The sequence below is a fragment of the Ananas comosus genome, linkage group 4 (assembly GCF_001540865.1).
Source record: "Ananas comosus cultivar F153 linkage group 4, ASM154086v1, whole genome shotgun sequence".
Taxonomy (NCBI): Eukaryota; Viridiplantae; Streptophyta; class Magnoliopsida; order Poales; family Bromeliaceae; genus Ananas; species Ananas comosus.
In genome coordinates, this window is record NC_033624.1 from 4300306 (window position 1) to 4324092 (window position 23787).

The 23787-nt window shown below is 36.4% G+C and overlaps 2 protein-coding genes across 4 annotated transcripts; one reads left to right on the forward strand and one right to left on the reverse strand.

Annotated features, from left to right (window-relative positions):
* Positions 4971 to 14762, forward strand: LOC109708985 (plasma membrane ATPase 1-like). The gene is made up of 21 exons (XM_020230995.1): positions 4971 to 5033; positions 5198 to 5317; positions 6959 to 7057; positions 7662 to 7799; positions 8008 to 8142; positions 8243 to 8422; positions 8515 to 8721; positions 9063 to 9182; positions 9274 to 9393; positions 9716 to 9838; positions 9943 to 10047; positions 10409 to 10553; positions 11115 to 11279; positions 11461 to 11699; positions 11789 to 11821; positions 12128 to 12209; positions 12337 to 12497; positions 12828 to 13013; positions 13314 to 13496; positions 13851 to 14029; positions 14411 to 14762. The coding sequence occupies exons 1-21, from the start codon at positions 4971 to 4973 to the stop codon at positions 14505 to 14507; spliced, it is 2880 nt and encodes a 959-aa protein (XP_020086584.1). The 3' UTR covers positions 14508 to 14762.
* Positions 16022 to 22166, reverse strand: LOC109709040 (pentatricopeptide repeat-containing protein At1g18900-like). Of its 3 annotated transcripts, XM_020231093.1 has the most exons (4): positions 21983 to 22166; positions 20569 to 20650; positions 18326 to 18764; positions 16022 to 18250 (listed from the first exon to the last, which is right to left on the reverse strand). In XM_020231093.1, the coding sequence occupies exons 3-4, from the start codon at positions 18759 to 18761 to the stop codon at positions 16317 to 16319; spliced, it is 2370 nt and encodes a 789-aa protein (XP_020086682.1). In that variant the 5' UTR covers positions 18762 to 18764; positions 20569 to 20650; positions 21983 to 22166; the 3' UTR covers positions 16022 to 16316. The 3 variants fall into 3 exon arrangements, with proteins under 3 accessions (XP_020086682.1, XP_020086681.1, XP_020086680.1); XM_020231092.1 differs by having other exon boundaries at positions 16022 to 18764; positions 20587 to 20650; XM_020231091.1 differs by having other exon boundaries at positions 16022 to 18764.

The window sequence follows — 23787 nt, forward strand, 5'->3', positions numbered from 1 at the left end:
TTTATATTTTCAGCTGGTGATTAATCTTTTACAAATCTCTAACCTCGTACAAATCTCTTAACCTGTCAGCTTTAATTACCGTTCAAAATATTGTAGTCAGATTAAGAAATTTAATTCTACTATACCTTATATATAGAATTACTTTAAATCCTGCGGGTTTTTTATTCTAAACAAAAATAAAACTTTTTTAGGATAGTTAAGCGTAACATTTTAAACTATAGAATAACAAAATGAGAATATAATAAACCACGGGAGAGCAAATTGAAGCCTACCCTTAGATAAAAATAAAAAAAATTAACTAATTATTATTTTTATGCAAATGTAGTAAAAATTTATGAAAAAAATTTATGTGAAAGAATTTTATCATTTTTTATATAGAGAGGGTAGTAAGTCGAAATTCATTAATTCAATTTGACAATTTCGTTTCAACTAAAATCATATATATATATATATATAATTGAGCTAGAATATTTTTAGAAGTACCAATCTCTTGGTGCTTCTAAGTTTTTAGTTCTTGGATCTACTTCTTGATTACTAATACCTCTTGAATCAAACACTATTACATCTACCACCACCTATCACAATTATCCCAATCCTCTATCTCTCCATCTAAAGACTAAAAATTCAAAAGCACAACCCTTTTGATGCTTTTGAGAGTATTCTAGCTCAACTCTATATATATATATCACACCCTAATTAAATTTTCCAATCACCGTTTAATCTTTCTTTTACTCTTTTTTATTTCAAAAAATGATACTCTTTTTTTTGGCACTTCTTCTCATTGTGCTAAGTACTCGGAGGAACAATCAGACCCAATTAGGTAGTTATAAGTTTTCTAGTTTCCAATTAACAAGACATGCATCTCCGGCGATGGCGGATTAGGGATTAAAGATATGGAATCCATGAATTTGGCTCTTCTAACCAAATGGTGGTGGCGCTTCTTCAATGAGCCTAATCTCCCTTGGTGCAAATTAATCAGAACTATCTACTATACCATAAGAAGGCCACTGCACGAGAGCTTAGCCTTTGTCCCACACTTGCAGTGGTGGAAAGGCGTGCTCCGCTGCCATGAGATCTTCACATGCGGTATAACCTATGAGCTAGGTGACGGACATAACAATAGGATATGGCCTGATATCTGAATTGGCGAATCTCCCCTTAGCACGCTCTTTCTGGATATTTTTGCGAGTATCACAAACAAGGATGCCTGATTGTCCCAGTGCTGGAACGCAAATGGGTGGCGATGGCGGTTCATTTGTCATGGTTTCGCGGCGTCCCGATCCGCCGAAAGGCGCGCTCAACTGACGGAGCTCAAAGACCTGCTTCGACACTGCTACCTACGCAACAAATCAGACTCATACAAATGGCGGTGGACTTCGAATGAACTTTTTATTGTCAAGTCCCTCTACCGGTTCATCACTGACGCTGGACAGTTAAACTAGACGAACAACGAAATTTGGAGGCTGAAAATTTCAATCAAGGTCAAAGTCTTTACCTGGCTGCTGCTTCGGAAGAGACTACTCACAGCCGATAGATTGCTACGCCGGGGCATGGTTGTAGACCAACACTACGTCTTTTGCGCTGTGCTACTTGAAAGCTGCGACCATCTTTTCTACACTTGCGTCTTTGTTCGTTACCTACTCCTAAGTGTAGGCGGTTCACGAATACCTAGCGACACCCCGGGCGACGTCCGCAGGCTCTAGACAGACACCTCTGCTATTTCGGCCAATTTGACGGGATCAAAAGGCCTCAACCTTCTAGCCGCGATCTGGTGGGTGGTTTGGAGGGACAGAAATAATTTTGTGTTCCAGGCAATACCGACCAACGCTAGCCGCTCACTTGAACGGGTTAACCTTTTGATGAGCAACCGGACCACGCTGCACTAATGTGCCGCTAGTCTACTAGTTTTCTTCCCTATCTCCCTCTCCTTGCCCCTTTTTTACTTTATTCTTCTTGGCTTTCTTCTGGTACTTTATTCCCTGTCTTCGAAGGCCTTAGTTGCTTCCATCATGTATGCTCAGTTTATTTTACTTACTGAATGAAGCAAGTAGCTTGCTACCTTTTTCTCAAATTTTTTTTTTCTAGTTTTATTTTTACAAGATTAATTTATACTAATAAAAAATAAAATCAGCTAAGTTGATTTTAAGTCATTTGATTTTAATATGACTTGATCAATAATTTTCAGCCAGTTTGATTAAAATCAAACTGGTTTATTGATTTGATGATTGAATCGTCGATTCGAACGGTTTAAAACGATTTTTTCACTTATTTGATTCAAAAGATCAAAAGAATCACTTTATTCACTTGGTTATAGTTGTACCGAACCGGTTAGTTCGATCCAGTTTTAAAATCATTACGTTTGAGCCCTTTAGGGTGTTTGTTATTTTATAAAATAGTGAATTACTAATTTTCAAAAAATAAAATTTTCTTGAAAAACACCTTTTTTATAGTCTTTTTTTTTTCCATATAAAAATCTAGAGATAATATTTTCTTAAAATATGAAAAAAATAATTTTAGATAAATTATCTTTTTACAGAATCAAGCGGACAAAAAATACTTTTCTAACGAGAAAGCAACTTTCAAAAATATTTTTCAAAAAATCAAACAACTTATTAGCTTTGTGGGTAATATCAAACCGCCTTCTGAAATTATAGAGTAAGAAACCCACAAATAACTTCAAAAAAAAAATTCTATTTTTTTTAAACCTTTCGAAGTAGCATGATCATTAAATATTAACTGTTTCTAACGTAAATGACAAAGGACTTAAGTTGATTCATATTTTCAGTTAAATTTATTTTTAAAAGAAACAAACGAAACCGCATACTATTTTTCTTTTAAAAAAAAAAGGTATGATCATGCAAATATTTATTTATTTATTTATTTATTTATTTTTTTGGAAGTTGATGATCATGTATGTATGAAAAAAAAAGGGCCCAATTGTAAATGAATTAAAAGTTTATATTATGGTAATAATAACTGCACATAATTTAAAGCTCATATAGAGTCAAATGTGAGTCACAGAGCTACTTTACTTTTGATTTTCTCAAAATAAATTAATATTTCACATAGTCCACATCATCCTCCTCTCTACAACCTTCTAACTTTACTTTAATCAAAATGTGTTGTTCCCATCATCATAAGTGGAAATTAGTGGGCTTATATATACACTTGGTTTCATGCGCCAAAAGCTAGGGAAGTGATTCTCCACATATTTTCATAGAGACCCTCTCAATTATGAGCAATTTGGAACCACATCCCTCCTTTCTTTTTTTTTCTTTTTTTTTTTGTATTGAGACTCTTTAATAAACTCTTGAAAATTTTTATTTGCATTATCTTTTAGTTAAATTAAATTATACAGGATGTAAATCATATACCCTATCCATTCAAAGATTAAAATTTACTGAAAAAATTCAGCCCTTAAATGAATAGTTGTAAAATTCATACGTTTGTAATACTGTAATAGAATGTGCATAAATTATTTTTTAAAAGTTTGTTATAATCAAATTTATTTATGGGATATTTAGTTTTTGTCATTATTTTTCTATTTGTTTAGTTCCCAAGAGAAATAGTGTTTTTATTTTTCAAATATTTTATCCAAAAATATAACTCTAGAAAATATTATTAACTATAATTTTTTTTTGAAAAATTAGGTTTTTGGAGTTTTTCCAGAAACCAAATACTTAATTAGAAAAACTTAAGGACGGCGACAAAATATTCATAAATGTTTGGTGCTAAAGTGCACTTTATTGTCCTTGTGTTCCGTTTTGCTTTTTTTTTTTTTATTCCCCTTCATCATCACGCATAAGTAGAGACGTGGATGGGTACGAAATCTGAAATTTTATCTAAATTTGAATTTAAACGAAACGAATTTAAACGATGCTAAATGAATATAATTTTGAATGCAAGTAAAAAAAATAAAATTTTGATGAATTTATATTGGAGTATAGATTTTGTCTATACTCGGTCCAAATCCGAATCTGTATTGATTTTATATTATATAATATATATAAATATTTAATATTATATGTAAATTTATATTTTTTAAATTTAATTTCAATATAATATTTTAAAATATGATAGAGAAAAATAATTATTTCGGAGTCAAATTTTCATATTCAGATTTTTGGGTTTGGATATAAATTTTTAAAATCCATCAGATTCGAAATTGAATTTGGATTTGAGTTTCTAAAAAACTGCCCGAATCTCGCCCGCTGACATCCTCACACATATGTAGGGCCAACGGGTTGGATTCGAGATGGATTTTTAAATGCCTGAACCTGAACCTGAATCCGACTATTAAAGTCAAAATCCAAAGTCGAATCCGCATCCGGCAGATTTTAAAAATCTCTATCCAAATTCGAACCGATCAAAAATCCAAAACTTGAGCCCAAATATTCGAATCCGAAACAATTATTTCTCTTTACTATATTTCAAAACATATTATATTAAATCTAAAATTTTAAAATATAAATTTAAATATAATATCAAACATACATATATAATTAATTTTGATTCGGATTCAGGTTGGATATATACAAAATTCAGATCCGAATTTGGAGCTGTCGAAATTATATACGAAATTATTTCAGTTTAGTATCGAATAAATTCGCTCCATTTCTATTTGGGTTCTAATAAAATTTCGTACTATCACTACCCATTAACATCCCCACTACGCACATGACATCCACTTTCTCTCTCTCTCTCTCTCTCTCTCTCTCTCTTAAATACACTCCCTAACAACAATTCTTTCCCTCTCAAACTCTCTCTCTCTTTCTCTCTCACTTACTCTCTCTCTCTCTCTCTCTCTCTCTCTCCTACCCTTCTCCCCTCTCTGTTTTAGAACCTTATTAATTTACACCATTACTACAACAACAACAGCAACAACAAACAACAATAACTCCTCTCGTGTGTATATATATATATATACAAGAAATTAAAAGCCCCTGGAATAAAATTTAATTTATCCGAGAATGGGGGAGGCGGTGGATAAAGATCCCTCCTTAGAAGCCGTCGTTAAAGAGGCCGTGGATTTGGTATTCCTCTTCTTCTTCTTCTTCATCACTTCATCATCTTAGTAGAAGGGTGTTAAATTCAATTTCAAATTTCAAATTTCAAATTTCAAATTTCAAATTTCAAAATTCAGATTTGAGATTTTTAGGTTTTTTTTTTTTAAAAAAAACAAAAATCTGTCTGGCAGGAGAACATTCCGTTGGAGGAGGTGTTCGAGAACCTTCGATGCGGCCGCGGCGGGCTGACGTCGGCGCAGGCCCAGCAGCGCCTCGCCATCTTCGGCCCCAACAAGCTCGAGGAGAAGGAGGTCTGCTTTTTTTTTTTTTTTTTTTTTTTTATTTCGGTAACAAACTTATCGAACTTACCTGAAATATCGACCGTAAAATTTTGATTTTACTATCCAATCTTTCAATTTATTTGATTTGAACTTTAAATTTAAACTAATTACTTTAATAATGAATTTATAATTACTAACTAAAATCTGTAAATATAAATGAAAAATTCAAAATTTGAAGTCAAAATATCGCCGACGGACTTAAATCAAACAAGTTGATAGCTATATATTTTTTACTTTCTCTTTTTTAACATTTGGTAAACTTCAATTTACCCTGTATTTTTTTTTTGACTTTGCTATCATGTGGTTCAATCAAAAAGTTGCACTTAACTATCTTATAGTTTTATTTTCGTTTCAACACAAAAAAAAAAAAAAATCTATCGTTAAATAGGATAGTTTAGTAAAATTTTTAAAAAACCGCGAAGGTGGTACCTTGTTCAACAATGGGTTTTTATAGTGAAATAAAAATAAAGTTATAGGGTATTTAAGTGTAACTTTTTGAATCACTGGGTTGCAAAGTGAATATGACCTATACCAAGGGGGCAAATTGAAGTTTACTCATTTTATTTTTGTTAGAAAAAAAAAAGAGGGGAAGGGCTTGGGTAGGAAGATATGGAGGGAATCCTCTAGTTTGGTATTGCAGTTAGGGATGTCAATGGGTACGGATATTCAAAATTTTATCCGAATCTGAACCTGAATGGAGCGGATTTACCCGATGCTAAACGGATATGGTTTCGAACATAAATATCAAAAATAAAAATCTGACGGATATGAATTCAGATATGGATTTTGACTCTACCCGACCCGAACCCGAACCTGAACCCAATCCGAACCCAAATTTATTTTACATTATATATAATATGTATATAAAAATTTGATGTTATATTTGAATTTGTATTTTAAAAATTTAGATTTAATGTAATATTATTTTGAAATATTGAAAAGAGAAATGATTGTTTCGGGTTCAGGTTTGAGTTTCGGATTTTTGGTCCAGTTTGGGTTTGGATATGAATTTTTAAAATTTGTCGGGTTTGGGTTCGGATTCGGGTTTTGGGTTTGGAGTCGGAGTTGGGTTCGGGTTTTTGAAAATCCGCCCCGAATCGGACCCGTTGACATCCTAACTGCGGTCTTGAAAAAAAGAAAAAAAAAATCAAAAGCGCTTTCTATCTTTCTACCACAACGGGAGCCGGAATTTTATATGCTTTTGGCTCCGCAAGCCCGAACTAGGCCTGTATTATTTTTGTTTTTTTTATTTGAATTGTTTGGGTTGGTTTAGTTGATAATTTGTTAAATTTAATGGCTCTGTAATCTTATAAAATAACGAGAAAAATGTGTGGAGACACCCTCAATTAGAGGCCATTATGAAATGTGCCCCTCAATTTTATGTCTCTTGATTAACATTTCCTCAAATTTTAACCTTTTTTGGGCATTAAGTGGTGTCAATCAAACGTAAGTAAAGTTCAGAGACCTATTTCAAAATCGCCTATAGTTGACGTGTTCTTAGTACAATTTTTTATTTTTTCTTTTTGGCGAATTATGCAAAAAAGGATCTAGTGGATGTATGAATTGTTAGTTTCAGGAGAATGAATTGTGGTGTGTTTGTGTTTGCTGCAGGAGAGCAAAATTTTGAAGTTCTTAGGGTTCATGTGGAACCCTCTGTCTTGGGTTATGGAGGCTGCGGCAATCATGGCCATCGCCCTCGCCAATGGAGGAGTAAGACCCCGAACGAGACCGCAAAATATCCATTCATTTTGTTTCTCCTTTTTGGAAAACGCAAATATGTACATTCCTGCTAAGTTTGCAAAAAATTGCATTTTTCCTTAAATTTTTAGTAATCTGATATTAGACTAAACATTTAAAAAATTTACTAATGTGTGACTCTTTAAGTTGACTATTAAAAAAAAACAACTTTTCTTGTAAAGATGGTTATTTTACCCTTGAAAAACATTTCTTTTGAAAAGCTTTTACCACATCTGTTGTCATGTCACACGAACGTTGAATCCTAAACCCTTTAAAAACTCTTCAAAAGATAATTTTTCGAAGTCATAACGGTCGTACCAGTGAAATACTAGTGGTTAACTGAAGTCGACAAATGGAGACGAATTTTCAAAGTTTTCAAATTTAGAGGCATGTATTTGATAACTCAAAACTTTTGAGAGACAAATGCCAATGCAACTGCTTTGCAAGAATATGTTGACAATTTGCTCCCCTTTCTTTGTTCTATCAATTTTCGCAATATAATTTGCTTGAAAAGTTTGATTACTTCTTATTGAGGGAATAGTTTTTGAGTTTTGATATTTGGTGTTCTTTAAATCAGGGGAAGCCACCAGACTGGCAAGACTTTGTGGGTATTATTACTCTCCTTGTGATCAACTCGACAATCAGCTTCATCGAGGAGAACAATGCTGGCAATGCAGCTGCGGCCCTCATGGCTCGGCTCGCTCCCAAAGCAAAGGTTTTTAACACTTTACTTTCCACTTCTCATTCTTGAATTTTGATTTACTCAAAAGTCCTCCTCTTGTGTTCTGAACAAATCTTAGCCAAAGTCATAGATTGCAGGAATAAGTAGCAAAGATTTTTGCAAACCAAATCCATTTAAACCCAAAAAAATAAACAAATCTTGATAATTTGATCTTTGTTCCAAATTGCTACTTTTAATGCAGGTTCTTAGAGATGGGCGGTGGAATGAGGAGGAAGCAGCCATCCTTGTTCCTGGTGACATTATAAGCATCAAACTCGGAGATATCATCCCTGCCGATGCTCGTCTTCTTGAGGGCGATCCGTTGAAGATCGATCAAGTATTTTCCTTCATTACTTTCATCCATAAATTTATGGTTTCAACATCTTTTGCTTTGAATAACTCCGCGGTTTCTCGCTCTCTTTGATATCTTTTTGTAGTCTGCTCTTACTGGAGAGTCATTGCCGGTCACCAAAGGACCTGGTGATGGTGTCTATTCTGGTTCGACATGCAAGCAGGGCGAGATTGAAGCTGTAGTAATTGCCACTGGTGTTCATACTTTCTTTGGAAAGGCCGCACATCTTGTCGACTCCACCAACCAAGTTGGTCATTTCCAAAAGGCAAGCTAGCGAAATCTTTTCCATTGCCTGTTTCCTCCTTTGAATTTTGAATTCTTTCTTTTATTTATTATTTATTTATTTTTGGCTTTCAGGTCTTGACGGCTATTGGGAACTTCTGTATATGTTCGATTGCAATAGGAATGTTTGTGGAGATTATAGTTATGTATCCTATTCAGCACAGAGCCTATCGTCCGGGAATCGACAATCTATTGGTTCTTCTCATTGGAGGGATTCCTATAGCTATGCCCACTGTTTTGTCCGTCACAATGGCGATTGGGTCCCACCGCTTAGCTCAGCAGGTTTGCTTGGCCTTGTATTTACATTCCATATCATTCTTTTTAATTTGTTTATGAGGGTAAATGTGATTTTTTCTGGGATTCCAATAACAATTTGAAATGAGTTCCGCTAATTGTTTGGCCTTGTCGGAGGTTCTGCAGAATTGACTTTTGAATAGAATTGTTCGAAGAAGCATTGATAGCTTAGTAGTCTTCTCGATATCTTTCTAGTTTAGCAGAAGCAAAAGTTTCAAGCTAGAGCTCTATGCAGAAACTTTCTGCTTTCTAGAGTAGAGAAGCTATTGAGAAACCAGGTCAAATAGGCACTAAATTTCATGCCTTGAGTTGTTTATTGGTTTGTGTAGGGAGCTATCACAAAACGAATGACCGCAATTGAAGAGATGGCCGGCATGGATGTTCTATGCAGTGATAAAACTGGAACATTGACTCTAAATAAGCTTACCGTGGACAAGAACCTCATCGAGGTTAGGTTTTACTGGTCTTTTTCTCTAGTATCCTTTGAATGCCTTTTCACTTTTTCTTTGGCACATGCATCCTAATAAGTGAATTTCCCAGGTTTTTGCAAAAGGTGTAACTCAAGATACAGTAATCCTTATGGCTGCTAGAGCCTCGCGACTTGAAAACCAAGATGCCATAGACACGGCCATAGTTGGGATGCTAGCGGACCCAAAAGAGGTAATTGTGGCTTTTTATATTCTTTATGCTACCTTTGTAAGATCCATACTTCGCACCTACTTGTTAATATTGTAGAATTTTAGCACTTATTTTAAGTTGGTGAGTCATCCTATTTGAGGGTAAGTTGATTTTGTTTTATAATTAGTTTTGCAGAAAGGGAAATTTCTGTAAATACGAGGACATACAGATACGAAACTAATATTCTAATGCGGGTTAATGAAAATTTTCACATTTTGCATACACATAAGCAGAAAATTTTCTTGGGGGTATAAGTACATAAATATCTTGTTTAATATTTCCTCTTAATCGTTATGTTTTAAAGGCACGGGCTGGCATTCAAGAAGTTCACTTTCTGCCATTTAACCCAACTGACAAAAGAACTGCTTTGACTTACATCGACAGTGACGGAAAAATGCATCGTGTCAGCAAAGGTGCACCGGAACAGGTATTTATATCTTAAACATCTGAATATCGTTTCACTGGATCATTTTTGCACATGATTTTCTCTCTCTCGTTCTAACTTTATTGGTTATTCTAATTAAACTGCAGATTCTCAACCTCGCACATAATAAGTCAGAAATAGAGCGTAGAGTCCATGCGGTGATTGACAAGTTTGCGGAGCGTGGGCTTCGCTCACTTGCTGTAGCTTATCAGGTGGGAATTTCGTTAGCCCAGTCATTCATCTGCTTCTACTTTTTCTGGTGTAGCTGCCATTAAGTTAGTGCAGCTTTTCCTGGCTTCTGCGAAGAAAAGACTGGAGCTTATGCTGTGGTCGGAAGCTGAGATGAGCTTCTGAGCCCCAAAACCATAGGCTTCAATTACAAACTTCTGTTTTTGTTGCAGTGGGAAGAAGCCTTTGGAAGTGATGTAAGTGAAAAGGCTGTTAGTGCTTTTTCGAACAGTTATTACGTGACAACACTTTTTCGCAAAAACTCCAGCCAAGCCATACAAACTCGTGCATTTGATTTGTGATTCCTATTATGTTGGTGTTTTCAGATTTTCTCCTAATGCGCAGGAAGTTCCGGAAGGAAAGAAAGAGAGTCCGGGAAGCCCATGGCAATTCATCGGCATCCTGCCACTATTTGATCCCCCCCGACATGATAGTGCGGAAACAATTAGGAGGGCTCTCAACCTTGGTGTCAATGTAAAGATGATTACAGGTCTAGTTTCTCTTATCTAAAAATCTTTTATCTGATTTTTATTTTCAAAGGTGATTTTGATTCGTTTAAGTTACTGCTATGTAATGAGCTGAACCAGAATATCAACTAATAATCTTAGTAACTTCTAGTTTGAAGTGAGTTTTGAGCATTTGGTTCATAGTATATTTGCATTTATTAGACCTTGAGGATCAATTTCATCATTCTGAATTTCTGATATCAAAATATCAGACCTCGAAGATCAATTAAATATTTTGTTTGCCCTATCTCATCATGTAATGACCCTTGATAAAATCATAGATTGTACTTTTGCTTAGGTTCTGTTCGACGGAAAACATGACGATATGGATGTTATGTGGATATATTCAAATGACAAAGTGCCGAATGTATTGTGGACTGATTTTTGTCATGCTAGCTCTGCATACATTTGATTAATTTTCAGTTCCATTTACTTACTGATTCTGTCTATTTATCTCCCAATGGTTTTACATTGGAAGTTTCTTACTTGACAATTAAATTACTTAATCTGGTAATAAGTACTGGGGCTTTGTAATATTGCATCAGGTGATCAACTTGCTATCGCCAAGGAAACAGGCCGTCGTTTGGGGATGGGTACAAACATGTATCCATCTTCTGCTTTACTGGGCCAGAACAAGGACGAGTCAATAGCCGCTTTGCCAGTTGACGAACTAATAGAGAAGGCTGATGGTTTTGCTGGCGTATTTCCAGGTTTTTCATTCTTGTTCTTCCTTTTTCCCTTCTTTTCCCTCTTTTGTTTTCTTCGCATATATACCCCTAAAAGTTTGTGTATGATTGCATTTTCAATCACAGGGTTGATCATTTTTTCACTCTTCACTTGGTTCATCTAATAGGAATCTAATTCTCATCGTGTTTCTTCTTCTAATCCTAGAGCATAAGTATGAGATTGTCAAGCGATTGCAAGCGAGGAAGCATATTTGTGGAATGACTGGCGACGGAGTAAATGATGCTCCTGCTCTAAAGAAAGCCGATATTGGCATAGCAGTTGCGGATGCGACTGACGCTGCTCGCGGTGCTTCTGATATTGTTCTTACTGAACCTGGCCTGAGCGTGATTATCAGCGCTGTGTTAACTAGTCGTGCAATTTTTCAAAGAATGAAGAACTACACTGTAAGTTAATACCAATGAATCACTATCACCAACAACTCTCCTTTTGTTTTGCTTAATTTGTTCCATTGCGGTGGTTTCGTTTGTTGCAGATCTATGCAGTCTCCGTTACCATCCGTATTGTGGTATGTTTCTTGGCCTTTGAAATTTGACCACCTATATTTCAAGTAATGTATTAGAAATTGCTTTTCTTTTTCCTTGGGACTTACTGAGACAATGTGATGATTCACTGGAATGTTTAATCATAATATTACACACCAATTAATCGCGAATAGGATCACTATGGTCTTAATATGAGGCTTTGAAACCATTTAGTTTTAATTCATGAGCGAAAGTTTCTGTCAATTTCCTCGTTTTTTATGAACTTTTAATAGAAATCCTGCTGAGGATTGATGTGATATATATTTTTTTTTACATCCTTATTGCATCAGCTTGGGTTTATGCTTCTCGCTCTGATATGGAAGTTCGACTTTCCTCCATTTATGGTCCTCATAATTGCAATTCTGAATGATGGTATTATTTTTCGCCTTCGAAGTCTTTTGAGTTTTATCGTGACCTTTCTTTTCTCTCTTTTTTTTCGTTTCATATGAAGCTCTTTTTTATTGTTTTATTTCTTTTCCTTTTTTCTCGGCATGAGCAGGTACTATAATGACTATATCGAAGGACAGGGTGAAACCATCTCCTCATCCTGATAGTTGGAAGTTGGCCGAGATTTTCACAACTGGAATTATTCTTGGCGGTTACTTGGCGGTGATGACGGTCATTTTCTTCTGGGCTGCGTATCAGACTGATTTCTTCCCGGTACCCACCTTGACATATTTGAATAATCAAGACTGTAAAACATTTGCAAGATAAAATCTTTATAAATATATTTAACTGGAAGGTCACTTCTGAAACCACTGGTTTTAAAGCTTGTTTGAGAAACTTCTACGACAATTTTACATCGAGGCAAAAAGAAACAGCTTAATGTTGGAGCTGATTCTTTTTAAGATCCGCTAAGCCCGCATGGGCTTCGAGATCAAGTCGAAAGTTGTTGAGTAGAGATAATTGTTCTAAAAATCTGGCGGAACATGCTGTGAAGAGTGGAAACTCATTGTTTTCCTAACCATTGTTTTTTTTCCCCCTCTTCAGCGGGTATTCAAGGTCGAAAGCCTTGAGAAAACAGCCCAGGATGACTTCCGAAAGCTCGCCTCCGCAGTTTACCTGCAAGTTAGCACCATTAGTCAGGCCCTTATCTTCGTCACACGATCCCGCAGTTGGTCGTTTGTCGAGCGCCCTGGTTTGCTTCTCGTCACTGCTTTCTTGGTTGCTCAGCTGGTGAGTTTCTCGACTTTGTTCTTTGTTTTTTGGTTGCATATATGCCCTGGTAAATATTCGAAATTGCATAATACCACTGTAAAATTGGTATGTGCATTCTTGCTTAATTGTGAATGTTGCCCTGCTGGAGGTATATATGAAGAAACGGTAAGTGCAAGGGTTCGTATGTGAAGAGAAAATAAAGTTTCTGAATAGCATATGAAAATTCGGATTTTATGGATTTATATGTAAATAGATAATTTTGTCTGTTTTACTGTTCGATAACATCCATGCCTACATTCTCCGCATGCACTGTTGCAGATTGCTACGGTGATCACTGTTTACGCCAACTGGGGGTTTGCTGCGATCGAGGGGATTGGATGGGGCTGGGCCGGTGTTATTTGGCTTTATAATCTCGTCTTCTACTTCCCTCTCGATATCATCAAGTTCCTAATCCGATACGCTCTCAGCGGGAAGGCGTGGGATCTCGTCATCGAGCAAAGGGTAATTACCGCACAAATTTATTATCAATAGTATCTGAAGTTTGATCTCAACTTTAGCAACATTCTCAGAGTTTCAATTTTAACAATTTAATCTCTGAAGTTTGTGTCGCGCCGTGTCGTTACTTTGCTGAATTGCTGATGCCGGTGTTGTGTCTTTATTCAGTTATTGGAAAAAACAAAGGGCTCAATTGTTTCTTGAGATGAACTTTAGTGACCAAATTGTTTAGATTGAAGCTCAAAGACATAATTGAAACCGAGATCAAACCTGAGGGACTAAATTGATACTTAATACACATTAATGCTGCCGATATACGCTGCTAATGCATTACTGATGTGGATTAATCTCTTAATGCAGATTGCTTTTACGAGGAAGAAAGATTTCGGCAAGGAAGAGAGGGCACGCAAGTGGGCGCATGCACAGAGAACGCTGCACGGGCTGCAGCCACCCGACACCAAAATGTTCAGTGATCGTGCGAGCTTCGCGGACCTCAATCAGATGGCTGAAGAGGCCAGGAGGCGAGCCGAGATTGCAAGGTACGAGAACCTGACCTTACTAAGATAAAGAGCCCCGACATGGAGCTTTTGCAGAAGTTCTCTCGGTGGCTCGTAGCTGCAGTAGAAGCAGAAGCGCTCTAAAGTTGGAGATTGTGCTTTTGCAGTCCAAAAGCTCATTTTTAGCTTCTCATCAATCATCACAGTGAAAGCTCCATAAATTTTGTTTGCGAAATGCCTAGTTTCTAGGAGCTTCTACTTTCGGAGCAGAAAAACTTTCTGAAAGCTAACATGATATATATTTTTGTACGGTGGGTTTTTCGTACTGAATTTGGCACCGCCGATTCTCGATAGCTTTGTTTGAACATTAACCTCCGTTCTGGGTCGACTAACACTCTCATAATGCTACTTTGCGATTCGCAGGCTTCGGGAATTACATACACTGAAAGGGCATGTGGAGTCTGTTGTGAGGCTGAAGGGCTTGGACATACAAACTATCCAGCAATCCTACACCGTCTGATCGAGCATCAGCCTCTGGATTCAAGTATAAGCATATCTGATAGATTAAAGAGAATTATGGAACTAATCTCTCTCTCTCTCTCTCTCTCTCTTATCTACATTGACAACATGGTTGACATGAACTACATAGCATATGGAAATAGCTAACTATGCTTTTAAGCCTTGTTATTCACAAGTTGTAGACACTGTAATACGTAGGGAAATCACAGATGATAGAATAATTTCTATGAGTTTATTTGGCAGCAAAAATTGAAAATGTGATAGTAGTTGGTTTTCAAAATCTGATTCTGAGAATCAGATTTCTGATTTCAAAAATTCAAAATCAGAAGCAGTTAAATCTGTATCTTAAAATTTGATTCTAATTTTGAACTCAAATTTCAAGTTAAGATTATAATTTTAAATTTTTTATTTTATATTTGATTTTAAATTTAAGTTTAGATTTTAAATCTCAAATTTTAAATTTTAAATTTTAAATTTTAAATTTTAAATTTTAAATTTTAAATTTTAAAATGTTAAATTTTAAATTTAAGATAAATTTAAATTTTGGCATTTGAAATTTGAAATTTATTATTTTGACATTCTAAAGTTTAAATTTGAATTTTAGTTTTAAAATTTTAAATTTTAAGTTTTCATTTTCAAATTTGAAATTTAAAATTTAAGTTTCATATTTTAAAATTTTAAATTTATAATTTATAATTCATAATTTAAAATTTTAAACTTTTCAATTTTAAATTTACATTTTAAATGCAAATATCGATTTTTTTTTTAAATTTTAGTTCAAATTTTAAATTCAAAATTTTTAATTTTTAAAGTCAAATTCAAAATTCAAAATAAAACTTAGCAGAAAAAATTTATTATATGCAAGCAACAAAAATATTTTTGCCAACCAGCTTTATAAAATTATTTCAGAAAAATAATTTTCTTGTTAGACTCAGCAAAATGCTTTACAATTTTTAATCAAAATTAATTGTCCAAACCAAATAATAATTCTGCAAAAACTACTTTTTCAGAATTTAGGCCAAACAGCCCCATAGTATTGTCGACCAGTTTCGTACCAGAATTCGAGTTCAAGAGCAGGTTCAAAACCAATTTCTAACAAATCCTGACCTGATCCAAATCTGAGCTTTCACAATGCCGGCAAAGCAGTAACCAGAAGAGCAACCATAGTGCAACCAAGCACAAACAGAAAGACACACAGAACCCGCGAAAGCTTTTTATCAGAACTGAGAAAGAAATCCGCATGAAAAGCACGACACAACAAGGTTCTTATGCTACATTTCCTGATTCAGCAAATCAGCTGGAAAACCCCTCAAAATTTGAGTCTGCAACATGCAGATATCCCAGATCATTCATTCAACTCTAGCAGTAACTGAGATGACCGAGATTTAGTCCTGATAAGAGATTTGTTAACCACAAGGTTCAAGTTTGGCGCATGGAGAGAAAAGTACGAGTTCCTGCTCACGCACGTTTGAAATTTGAGTAGCTAAACCACTAAGTCACTAAGTAGCTGCTAGATATATGCGCAATGCTAACTCATCAACATCATTATTGGATGTGTTTTGTTATGCACTCGGCTCACAGAAAACTTAAGTGATTGTTCATCTTCTAAGACTGCACCTACTGTTGCAGATCATATATGCAAAACACAACAACACTGATCAGCAAGCTAAAACACCCAAAATTCAACATATAAACAGGCCAAAACATTTAAAATAGAACAGAATAACCTACCGAGATCCATTGTGAGACGCAGTCCGAATACAATCACCAAAATTGCATCTCCCTGAATCTTTAACCTAATGACAACTCTCTACAATAAATGCATGCGCTCGACAAAAGAATTCATCAGCCACCGATTAAGAGACTCGCCGCAACCCACAAAGCACCCTGAATTGCCATTTTCCATAAAGAACGGAAACCCAAAGAGGCGAAGCAGTTCCTGAACTGATCTGCGAACCATCGACGTGCCCGTAACTCTACTTCGCCTCCCCCACCCCGTTACAATATCAATCCTTTGAAACCCCATCCCAGAAACCATTAACTGCTTCTGAAACCAAGCTAATGTTCTCGATAAAGCAGTAACCGCAGTCCCCTCGGACATCAAATGAAGGTTTATAAGCCAATAAGAAGAGCTTTTCTCTCGCACTGAATCTGGGTAAACATTCCTCTCGGCAGCCACTTCCCACACAAAGCCGGCTTCTTCCTTTAGCCCTGATTTGTGGAGGAAGTCGATAACAGAGTCCACGAGCCCCCTCTTACTCTCCCTATCCTCACTATGCATCAAATCAAAGAAATAACTGGCATGGCTCTTTATATTCCAGCCGCCCGGCTCGGCATCGGGCAAGTGAAGAAGAAACGTATGGGCTGGGTGGCCTGTTATCGCCATGAGCTGACCACATAGGCCCATTTGTTCGCGGGTCTCAGTGCAACAGCTAAGAAGGAGAGTATAGGTTTGAAGAGAAGGAACAAGCCCTAAACCGAGCATTGTTTCAAGCACATGGTAAGCATCGGCAAACCGGTTGGCTCTGAGGAAGGTGCTCAATAAGGAATTGCATGTTGGAACATTGGGCCGGAGGCCCGCATCAAGCATAGCCCGATACCAGGTTCGAGCTTTCTCAACGTTCCCAGCTTTACCCCACAAATCCACTAACAGGCCGTACGCAGGCTCGTCAGGAACCCAGTCTCGCCTCATCTCAAGAAAGACGGACTCCGCCTCGTCAAGATGGCCGCACTGGCCGAGAACCTCCATGACAATGCTATAGGTTATCTTATCGGGCCGAAAGCCTGCAGCCTGCATGTCTCTATATAGCTTCACGACGCTTTGGTAATTCCTCGCCTTCGCTTGAAGAGCGATCATAATGTTATAAGTCACCAAATTAGGAACACAACCACGGTCGATCATCTCGCAGAAGAGCTTATAAGCTGCAGCAAGATGCCCAGCTTTTCCAAGGCAATTCACCATCACACTATAAGTAAAAGTATCTGGGGAAAGGCCCATTTCCTGCATTCTTCTATACAAATCCATAGCAATATCTAAATATCCGGCTTTTGCATGGATATCAATAAGTGTGCAATAAGTAACTCTATCAGGCTCGTATCCGGCTTCTTGCATTTCCTCGAACACTTTAACGGCTTCATTAATGTAATTAGCACGGCCATATGCGTGGATTAGACGGTTGTAAGTTACCACAGTTGGTTGAAACCCATCTCTGATCATCTCTTCCAGAAGCTTTCTCATAGCACCAAATTGCCTCGATTGCCCAAGAATTCCGATCATGGTAGTATAAGTATGATCATCATGCCTGAAGCCAGGTTGGGCTTTTAACCACCTAAAGAAACCTAGAGCAATAGAATGGTCACGGAGCAATTTAAGCACTTGATTCGCTTGAAACGGGTCCAACTTGGAATGGAGATTGTTCAAAGCCTGTTCTGTTCCTGGACCCCATTTTGCCAGCTGCAGTGTGTGGTAATACTGCTCGACTGTGCGAACCGTGTTCACACTTCTTGTAGGATTTCGAGACTTACTGATAGAGCTAAAATTTCCTGCAGTACTGGAAAGCACTTTCTTGTCCGAGAAGCCCATTGAGTTGTCTTCTGAAATGACACTACCTGAATGAAATTTCGCTTTTTGATGAAGAGACTGCCTCTGATTCTTTGCTTGGGTTTTAAAAGTCCCAGAAGTACTCTGATTGGCTTTCACATAAACACCCCTTGAACTTCGATCCCCAAACTCGCTTTGCAAATCTGGATTTGAATTTGAATTTGAATTTGAATTTGAATCAGAAGTCGCCACGATGTTATTAGATGAGTTTGGCTGACCTTTGGAATTGTTTGATTTGTTGGGCTTGACATACTGTCCAGTAATTGGCTTAGAAGAATGAAGAATACTGCTTTGAGAAGCTTGATCCCCAGCTAGAACATAAGAGCTTCTGCTTTCGGAAAAGCCCGGTTTCAAAGTTGATGAAGAGGAAATAATATGTGGGGCAACTGAAGGCAGGTAGCTCGAGCTTCGATGGTTAATGGGTCCGATTGCATTGGCTACGTGGGGACGGGCAGCTTGTGGAGGAGTTTCAGCTACTGATACATTGGCTTTCTTTTGCTGAGAAGTGGTTTTTGACAACTGCCTTTTAGAAACACAGGTTTCATCTTCAGAGCCAGTGCATGAAGCTCCATCTGAGCTTCCGCTCCGTGGACCACTGAGATAGAAGGATCGCGCACACTGAGTGAGAGTGCTGAGTTGCTTTGTTCTCAACATTATCTGCAATATATTAACACCGAGTTATGAGCCAGAAGAGCTTGAAGGGTGGAGCTTTTAAGCTGTATATATGAGCCCTTTACCATTAAAAATTCCATAAGGATAGATGAAACAAATATAACAATAAGTGTCTATAGCGCGGAACATCAAGGACAAAAGTTTAAGAAAACATATAAGCAAAGTTAAACAACTAAATGAATGGCAGAGATCATAGAAGTATTTTTCAATTTCTAATATCCTAAATTGAGAAAATTTTTGCTACCTGCCAATAGTTTTCTTTTATAAAAAAACTTCGGGTGATAAGGAACACAAGAAAGACCAACATAGTATGCCCAAAGTAGGCAATAAAAAGAACACTGAACAGTGATGCATTATTACATCATATAACTGTGAGTTGAGCAATGAGGATGTAATTACAGTGCCTCATGATAATAAGATGAGAACTATACCAATTAACACTCAAAACGAGGAAGATTTTGCTAAAGAAAGCCCAGCCACAAACTTTTACTTCATCAACTCACGACAGGTGCTAGGTCCAGAACAACCATATGATATGAAGTGGCTATCGTGAAATTCAAGCAAAACTAGCAGCTAATCATCAATTTACAATAGGTGAATGCACACAGCGCTTACTGGAATAACAGAGGATATTGAAATAGGTACCTAAACTTTATATTGAATTTACTACCAAAACTTCCAGTATATGTTTGATTTAAGCACCTCTCCAACAAAGCAAATGGTATCTTTAACTCATCTTTAGGTACTTCGTAACCTAATTAAATATTCCCTCACTTTATGAATATTCTGTAACATTTTTGAGCTAAACTATTTCTGACCAAACTTGATGGAAGATTTTAAAGTCAAAAGTAATGACTAATGAGAGATAATGTAGTTATTTTCCCATTTCAAAATTCCCCATTGTTCAGGTGAGGTCTGTATTTCTGTACCATTAAAATAAGTACATGGATTGACAAGGATGGTTCAAACTCACAAATACCCAAGTAACTTGAATTTAACCCAATAAAAACAAGATGAAGACCCAAACCAGTTTAAAGGCTGTTGCTGTTTTAAATCTCCCTGTTACCAATCAGCTAAAAAATGTAGGGATAGGGGCTTTTCAAACATTAATTCAGACAGCAAAAATGTAGGGATAGGAGCTCTTCATTGACTGCATTACACAGAACTCTCTTTACAAATCAACAGGAACAAGCACAAAAAAAAAAACCCAAATCTTCTTTAGGTGCTATCTAAATTCTGCATTTTTCCTTTTTTGCACATTAGAGGGTAATGACAATGGTTCAATTAGACTATCATAACCTAAACATATATCCCTTAGGTTGCTATATCTTCTTTGTAGAGTACACAAACTTCGTGCAAAACTTAGAAGATTATATTTATATTGAATCCAGTACCGAAAACAAAGTACTTGAATAGATTACAATATATGACCTGAGAAAACGTTAAAGGAAAACATACCCTTCAAGGGTACAAATGATGATAATGATAATAGTGAGGAAATGATAATCATGACAACACATGCAGTGAAATTCACAGTCGGCTGATCTAATACTGCACTCTACTTCTATTAGAATTCTCTATTTCTATTAACTGCACTTCGGACAAAAAAGTATTTATAGACTTCCTTTGGACTTTGGAGAAGAGAAGCATCCGTTTTCAGCCAAAGGAATTGAAATAATAAAAGGACTAAAAATTTAACTATCATAAACTGACATTTTAGCTAAAAAGACAGGTTTATTTGTTACTTGCCAACTGACTTGAGAAATATACAACTGAAAATAGTACATACTGATAGTGCAATACGTTCCTAAGGAATTCTGAGCTAGATCTTCAGCTGCCAATAAATTCCATGTGCTCCCCCATGGGCAGACCTGGAACAAAACATTGATAATAATTAATAACAAATAATTGGGCTAAGTGCTATTTCCAAATAATAACATAGGCACGTGGTTATTATCTAGAGAAAAGGAATATGCATATTTCTTCAAGCATGCAAACCATTTTACAAAGAGAAAATGCACCATTTCTTTTAACTCCTTAGTTAAAAGAAACTTATGGAAGGTCAACAATTAAAACTCAGAAAAATTATTTGAGAGAGTTACACATGCATATCTAGTAATGCTAGCGGTTATCTAGCCAGATGTTGTGAGTAATAGCATATTTTCCATTTCTATTCATTCCTATGTAATGAATCAGGATATAAAACTCGACAAGGTAATTGAATTCGTATTCTACTATCATAGGAGTATATGCATAACTTGCAAAACTATCAAAGTTTTTTTCAATCAGATATTACAGTAGCCAAATAAAAGATGTACTCAACTTTATTTTCTTTTAAGGGATTTCATACTACTTAAGTCCTACCCAAGTCCTGGAAATAACTAAAACAAACAGTAAACTACTGCTAAGACATAAAACAGCCGCTTGCCCGACCCAATGAGAAAAGAACAAACTTTCCTGGTCACCTCGATATCATTATGGAAAATTTATTTCAAAGAACATGTTCTTTTGCTAGTTTTTTTTTCCTAAGCACTTCAAAAAAGGAATCAGATTATTTTGAGAAATTTCAGCTAATTTCCAGTTGCAATGTTCTCATCCATTAGCTACTGATTTTAAACATTGAGTAAAATCACGCCGGATACTCTAAAGAGAAACCATAAAAAATTACTGAAGTGTCAGCTGCAATCAACATCTTACACAATAATGAGCCAAAAAAAAGGCAAATCTGATAAAAGATTAGAGCAGCAGAAGTAGGAAATGTGTACTCAGTACTCCCCACTGTATGTTTTTACAAAGCCTTAAGACTACAACCCAGTAATGCAAGAATATCACCTGAGGCCAAAATATAAACAAGATTTGCTTCCGATCACTCTCTTTTGTCTCCAAATTCTCTTCAACTAAGATTAGAGGGTCTCCCCAATAGTCATATCCAAGTATTTTAGCAAAATTAGTAGTTTACCAACACTGACCGCCAAGAAATGTTGATGCATTACATGATAAAAGATCAATTTCAGCATTTCCATTAATCCCAATACGAAAACCCTAGATATTAGAGCTTAATCCCACGATCAAGATGATCCGACTCCATCAAAAACACAATCTTCTTCCTCCACCTCTTCTCCAAGATCCTCAACCTCAAAACACAAAGGAACCCAAAAAAGAAAGGAAAACCCTAATTTGAGACGCTCCCAAGTCTTCCTCACCTGCAATTGAAACGAACAGCGGCATTGAGATGCGGCGAATCGAACGGCCGCGGCGGAGGAGGAGGTAGCGGCGGCGGCGGCGGCGGCGGCGGCGAGGGTTTCTCCCACGGAGTGGGAGAAACAAGAGAGAGAGAGGAGAGAGAGGCGGAGGAGGAGACACTACAAAAAAAACCCTATTTTTTCCCCATCGACGACTTTTTAGTGTTCTTTTTAGGTTACAGGGGCGTTTTATACTTCGCGGCTTAGGATCCTCGTCACCGGAGCGGTGCTATGCGTACCAACATAATTACCCCAATTGCCGCTGCCGAGCCATACGTCGCCACGTGGCACACGTTAAGTGGTTTAACATACTTTGGGGGAGTTTCTGAAGTGTTGGTTACTTCCCTCAATGAGATGCCGTATCTTTGACTTGATATTAAGCGGTAATTAAGTCGACGAGAAGTCTCACGCACTTGAAGAGTACGGTGCGATGTGAGTGGTTGGGGATGTGGGACCCGGCGTTCTGATTGGCTGGAAGAGGGACGGTGGGGTCGGTTGTTAGGAAAGTCGTGGGATCGCATTCCGCAGAAATACGCGAGGGAGCGGGAAACAGCTGAAACGGGAATATTTTGTAAACCCTAGCTTGTCGCCCAAGGAACGGCGAGATATTATTGTAGACAACACAACATTTGGGGAAGTGTTTCCTGGACCCGGTCTACCAAGGCCCAGTGAACCAGGAATTTTTTACATGGACCTTAACTGGGAAATTATACTTGTACAGTTGTACACCCCAAAAAGGTGCAGATCACCCGATCTTATACCTCCTATCATAGAATTCATAAAAATTCAAATAATTTTAATTAAAATATAATTTTTTTTTCTTTTGCATATTCTTGTTTTTTTTTATTTTCTTCTCTAATTTTCAAAAATTTATATTTTACTTTATTTCGAAATTTCAAATTGATATATTTAGCCACATTCTGTCAATATTGCGTGACTATTGAGGAAAGGAGTGTTTTCGTTTTACCGGAACTTTTTATGTTTTAACTAATAGTGTTAGTTAAAAAAAATAATAATGTGACAAGTAGAAAATAATAGTCATTCGCAGAAGAGGATATTAGATGTGTGTACCGTTACTTCCTTAACTTAACACTTTTGCCTATTGACATATGAACTTTTTTGATTTTGGTAATTAAAAATCTCTAAATTTTATTAAATAGTCGAATTGGCTTCTATCTTCAATCAAAGTTACTAATGGAACAACTTTTTTTTCAAAAAAAAAAGCTTAAGCGCTACCGTAGAGCAGTGTCTTAATGTTATTTATATTTAATGCTTTTTTTCATATTTGGGATAATGGCGCTTTGATATTTTCTGTTCAGTATTTTTCCTTATATTTGACTAGAGATATTTTGATAAATCTTTGCCGTGAATTTAAAGTAAAAGAAGGTAAATTATTAAACTAAGAATCTGGTAGAATTCAAACTCTATTTCACCTACTAATAATAGTGAAAACAGCTCTTGTTCTTTGCAAACTTAGGTTGTAAGAAAATGATGTTCCATTATTCTTTTATATATATATATAGAGAGAGAGAGAGAGAGAGAGAGTGTGAGTAAGGCTACTATATTCATAAGAGTATAGAGCCATTCGTACTCATAAATTATTTTCGATGATGGAGCTTCCAAATCGACGATCCACTTGTTAAATATGATCTAGAGTATTTGAAACTTTTAAAAAATAAATTTCGTAATTTTTTGAAATCATATAATAAATTCTATCAAGCGGGCATAAAATAAACAATTAAAATCGAACGACCTCCTAAAAATAA